We start from the raw sequence: 5898 nt of genomic DNA, 5'->3' as shown, positions 1-5898 counted from the left end.
TCAATCAACTAGTCTATCAGTCAATTCGAGTAGGTCATATACCTTACACTGATCCATGTTAGACAACTTGCCAGCTAGTTAACCTGATCTAGTTCTAATATTTCAATTAGCCAACATGGAAGCAACTATAAAACACCTTCTCAACCCTAGGTGACCTCAAAACCTAACCTCTAAAAATATATAGGAAAAAAACAACTTTTGTAGACAAATAAAAGCCTTACACGTAAATTCCTAGGCACTCTCTTTTCTGTAGTTTAAGAAAACTTTTAGTTCAACAAACCTAAAGTGAGATTATTCATAAACATTAGTTGCAAAACACCAGGCCAGAAATGTTATTACACTCTTGAACGTCGGACTACATAATCCGGGCAAATGTAAACCGATTAAAAAAAATTTTCTTTTTATTTTATTTTCACCACCCTGATTACTTACAAAAGTCCAAATATATTATGAGAAACAATAAGAGCACAAAAGAAACCCAAGGACTCTCACTTGCTGTCACTTTAATAATTATTTATCATACAAACGAAATTGCATAAATTTGATATTGGGATCATGAAACACATAATACTCATGGGAATAAGAAAAGATAAGACTGCAAATCATGAAGAAGATTGTCAAAAGATTAACTTAACTGGACTTTGCACACCTCGCACGTGGTTTCCTCCTCTAGTGGTGCATGGTGCATGGGATCAATGGTCTATCTCAAACTGCAAATCATAAAGAAAATTGCCAGAAGATTAACTTAACTAGACTTTGCACTTGGTCTTCTCCTCTAGTGGTGCATAGTGCATGGGATCAATGGTCTATCCTCCTCTAGTGGTGCATAGTGCATGTAATCAATAGTCTATCTCAGATTTTTTAAGAATAGGGAAAAAAAAAAATATCATGAAGAAGATTGCCAGAAGATTAACTTAACTGGACTTTGCACACCTCGCACCTGGTCTCCTCCTCTAGTGGTGCATGGTACATGGGATCAATGGTCTATCTCAGACTGCAAATCATGAAGAAGATTACCAGAAGATTAACGTAACTGGACTTTACACACCTCGCACCTGGTCTCCTCCTCTAGTGGTGCATAGTGAATGGGATCAATGGTCTATCATCTTCTAGTGGTGCATAGTGCATGGGATCAATGGTCTATCCTCCTCTAGTGGTACATAGTGCATGGGATCAATGGTCTATCTTAGATTTTTTAAGAATAAGAGAAAAAAAAAAAGGGGTAGGTCAGTGGGGATTTGAGCCCCTACCCTTTGGTGAGAATGAAGTCAAATATGTCATCATAGTGCCCATTAGTACTACTGCTAAGGCCCCGGCCCATTGTTGATGTTTGAAGCATGGGAAATCATAGGCTATCAACCCTTTCAAATTAGAAAGCAATAGTGAAACCATAGGCTATGTCTCAATACCTAGCATGATGGTCTAGGTCTTAATATTTAGGGTTGGGGCATGGCCCTCTTTTCTTTTCTCAATACCTAGCATGATGGACTAGGTCTTAATATTTAGGGTTGGGGCATGGCCCTCTTTTCTTTTCTCAAAGATAGCTCCATCTTAGAGAGGCTAGAGAGGGGAAGATAAAGATCAGATCTGTAGAGAGAGAGAGTGGCATGCTAATCTTAGGGGAAGAGATCATATCGGTAGAGAGACTGCCATGATAGATCAATTTGAGGGTTTTTTTTAAGCATCGGAACTTCATTTTTCAGTGGGATTTGAGATGTGACATTACGTTTGATCCTAAGCCTCATGAAAAAGTTGTTTTCCATAATGTATTGAATATACCATTGTATGATTTTACAAGGCCATAAAAATGCCAATGATTAGAGAAACATTTCCTACTGTTTACTAATTCAAATAGCTCTTTAAAATAATTAGAGCCTTCTGACATACTCGCGGGTGCACACACACCTTGAAAGTTTGCATCAATCCCATTGACATATTTGTTGCAGTTTCATAGTTTGGTGTTATGGACAATATTTTCCCATTTATATCCTATCTACCATGTTAAAACCCAAGGTTCTGAAACCCTTGGCCAAGCCAAGTTGGTAGGGTAAAGTCCGATTAGGCTCACCTGAGTAATGCATACGCCCCTTAAAAAGAAAAACAAGTAAGCAAAACAAAAAAAGATAGAGAAAGTACAATAAAATAAAAAAAGGTTTGTTTTCCATAAGGTTGTAACCTTAATCAATCCAATTAAGGTGGACCTCCAAATTTTATTATAACATGTAATTTTGATGTAAAATATTCCTAGGATTTTTTCAAAATCTATTTTCATATGTAATTGTAAATTTTTAAACTCCAAAAAAGGTTAAAATCAAGTAGCTGTATAAATATATGAAAATCTTGAAAATAGACAGTTTAGATAAAGTGTTGTAAGATGAGCGTGCATATCCTGTGATCATGGCATTCCAAGTAACGATATCCCTCTCGTCCATGTTCCTGAACAAAGCCTCAGCAGAACCCATATCACCCAACCTTATAAAACCAGCAATTAAAGCATTCCACAAGATCAAATCCTTGTTAGGAATATCGTCAAATACCTTTCTAGCAGAACCCATAACTCCAAATTTTGAGTACATGTCAACCATGCCATTCTTCACAAACCCATCTGATTTGACTCCAAATTTGATGATATGAGCATGGACTTGATGCCCCTCAATAACAGCAGGAACCGAAGCACAAGCTCTAAGAACGACAGTGAACGTGAATTTATCAGGACTGATACATCTATGCCTCATTAGTGCATAGAGCAAAATAGCATCTTGGGGTCCTCAACAATCTGGGTCAAATACACGGGCATTGAGCTTTGAGTACCCAGCAATCATGGTGTTCCATGGAACCAAACTTTTTACGGGCATTTCATCAAAAACTGGGCGTGCAAAATGTCGTTTATCGCAAGAAGAGTACATACGCATGAGACTGTTTTGTACATACACATTACCAATGGAAAACCATTGCTTAACCAGGTGAGTATGAACCTGTTGGCCTTCTCTTAGCCCCACTATAGAGGAGCAAGCCTTGAGAACCAATGGGAAGGTGAAATCATCAGGAAAAACAACATCTTTCACCATTTCAAGGTACAGGGAGAAAGCATAGGCTCTTGTCAATCAGATCTCTAATCATGGTGTTGTAGAGATATGAAGAATTTTGATACTCATTGTTTGAGTTAGGTTTTGTAAGAGGGGATTTCAGTGGAGAATAGAGGGCAAATTTAAATTAATTTTATTGTTATTTGGGGATTTCATGGGGCAAATTTTTAGGTTGAGTCATGATGCAGGGGACGAAAGATTCATGGGGAAAACTGTATTGGGGTATAGTGTTTGAAACAAGTGCAACCATTTTTTGTTGAATTCTCTTCAATGAAGAAGAAGAAAATATCTAGTTTCATATACAAAACCGATCAAATCCTTACAAGAGAGAAAAACCCAATAAGTTATTGTCCTTGCAAAGGAGAAAACACTTGTTTCTTCTCAATTTTGGCCATAGATTCTTCAATGGTCTCCTCTGCAATTCTTCCCCTTGCCACGTCTTCTGCAATTTGCAACGCTAAAGCCCCTGCACCAATGCAAAATGGTTCGGTCCTTGTCTCGGAGCCGTGATTTCGCACCTGTGATGTCTCCTTAGTATTTTTCCGGCGGGAGAAACCCTGTCACACGACGGCCGTCACGGAATCTTTCCATGCATGCCGGAATTTGTTCCTTTCCGGGGGGTTCATGTGCTTTTCTGGAGAACCCTTGCGGTTCGCAACACGTGTCTTGTTTGATTACTTATTCCGAGCGGGAGCATACTGTCTATTTGCTCCCTCGGTCAGCTACATTAGAATAGAGCAAAATGAAAAGGAAAATGATCTAATGCAACGGTTGTATAATAGTATAATGCAACCACACCTCTAGAAAATTATATTTTTAGCATTTGTATGACCCCAAATTGCGTAGAGACATTCTCTTCATCCTCATAATCAATCTTACAAAAATAATTTCAATTTGTACGCCAAAATTAATACCTATCCAACAATGAATTTCGACCATCTATTTGGTGAATTTCAAGATCTAGGCCTTAACAAAGTCAACATTAGTTTTTCCTTTTTTAGCATTATTAATCTAATGATGATAACGCTATATACAAATTTTGGGAATAAAAAAATGCTTCTCAAGCATATATCTAACCATCTCAATAAAATGGATGACTTATATTAGACTAGAATGAATACTTTCTAAAGCATTTTTTCAACATTTTCTTTATTGTGATTGTTCTTCATAATGAAAAGAGTGTACATTAAAAAATGGGTATGGTTTCTATAAGGTTGCAACCTTAAACAATCCAATTAAGGTGCATCTCCAAATTTTACCCTAACATGTAATTTTGGTGTAAAAAATTCTTAAGATTATCTTAAATTGTATTTTCATATCTATTTATAAAATTTTAAACTCCAAAAATAGTTAAAATCAAGTAGATCTATATACATATGAAAATCTTGAAAATGAACAGTCTAGATAATGTGTTGCAATATGCACTATTTCTGAGACTCAAAATCTTTTTTTTCTTTCGTATTTATACATCTTGATGCCGAGATGATCAATTAAAAAGTTTTCAACATTAAAATAATAATTTTCGATGGATTTTTAGGTGCATCTTTAATTCCATATTTTAAAGTTGCAACCTTATATAAACTTTTCTTTTAAAAATTCGTGTCAAACAAATGTCTCTAGCATAGTTTTTAAAAATGATTCTACTATACTACTATACAACCGTTGTAATAAATCATTCCCCAAATAAAAAACATGAACTACTCTCCTAAGAGCGGTTTGTTAGGGCTTACAGTGGCCCTAAAAGGAATGCGTGAGAATCCATGAGTAAGGGAAAGCAATACATCTTGATAGCAAACTGAATGCCCTTTCCTAGAGCTGGAAAGTCAATCAGCAAGGGACAACAATACATCTTGATAGCAAGCTGCATGCCCCTTCCAATTTGTCAGTTGCGTGCCCCAAAGTGAACAAAAAGGGCATGAAAACCTCTCATTTTATTTCAAATAATTCTACAACCAGCTAGCCTAAAGTTGCCAAAAGAGGAACCATAATAACACAAGTGATTGTCTATAAGGAGACTATTTATCTTTTATACATGAAAGTCATAATCATTCTCACTCATTAGTGGGTCTCGAAATTTGAATTTTTTTTTTTTTTTGGAACGATATCTATTCAATAACGCTCTTACAACCGCCTATTTTAAAATTTAAGACAAGAATAATTGTATCCTCAATGAGCAAAAGATAAATGATATCTTTGTATACAAACCTATAAAAGAATTCGAGTGCACATAATCCTATAGGACCCTCCGCCACCCATATGCATAAAACCCCAAAGGATCACTATTAAATTTGACACAAATTTCTAAAAAAATTTGCACATGAATGTAGATTTTTACTTTTATAGAGATTTACGCCAACTTTAATAATGATCCTTTAAAATCCTACACACATGGGTGTGAGAATGTTTCATAAGATCTTTACTCTTCTAATATTATCTATAATATGCTTCTCTGATAGATGGAAACTCCATCCCTTCGCTTTTGCCAAATCCACAACAAAGAGGTAATATAGTCCATCAAAACCGTTCTCTTTTGGATCTCATTCCTTTAAAGGTGTACAAGTTTTGTTCAATCCTAAGGAGCCCGACTATTGCGATTGTGGACAACAGATCCGCTTTTCTTAGGACTTAAAATCCTCCCTTTCCTTTCTCTTTATACATCTTCTCTTTATACATCTTGGAGTCGAAATGGTCAATTGGAAGCTTTTCAAACTTCAAAACACTCTGCTCTCCTGAATTTTTAAAGCCCATAAATCTCCTGAATTTTTAAAGCCCATATTAAATCTATGATATAAAGTTGCAACCTTATATAAAA

General features: G+C 35.9%; 1 protein-coding gene across 1 annotated transcript; it reads right to left on the bottom strand.

Annotated features, from left to right (window-relative positions):
• Positions 1–1982: 1982 nt before the first annotated feature.
• Positions 1983–3068, bottom strand: LOC105420787 (pentatricopeptide repeat-containing protein At1g59720, chloroplastic/mitochondrial-like). The gene is made up of 3 exons (XM_020668430.1): positions 2812–3068; positions 2415–2724; positions 1983–2087 (listed from the first exon to the last, which is right to left on the bottom strand). Exons 1-3 carry the CDS (start codon positions 3066–3068, stop codon positions 1983–1985), a joined length of 672 nt encoding a protein of 223 aa, XP_020524089.1.
• Positions 3069–5898: the final 2830 nt, after the last annotated feature.

This window comes from Amborella trichopoda, chromosome 8 (assembly GCF_054954075.1).
Source record: "Amborella trichopoda isolate Santa Cruz 75 chromosome 8, AtrichopodaSantaCruz75HAP2 v2.0, whole genome shotgun sequence".
Classification (NCBI taxonomy): Eukaryota; Viridiplantae; Streptophyta; class Magnoliopsida; order Amborellales; family Amborellaceae; genus Amborella; species Amborella trichopoda.
This window is presented reverse-complemented; position numbering and strand designations above follow the sequence as displayed.

Excerpts from the sequence above, each read along its gene's own strand:
- LOC105420787 (XM_020668430.1), bottom strand. The coding sequence starts at position 3,068 with ATGGTGAAAGATGTTGTTTTTCCTGATGATTTCACCTTCCCATTGGTT. Across the intron at positions 2,725-2,811 it reads TGGAACACCATGATTGCTGG|ATGTATCAGTCCTGATAAAT; the intron begins GTACTCAAAGCT and ends AATGAGGCATAG. Across the intron at positions 2,088-2,414 it reads ACATGGACGAGAGGGATATC|GGGCGTATGCATTACTCAGG; the intron begins GTTACTTGGAAT and ends TTTCTTTTTAAG.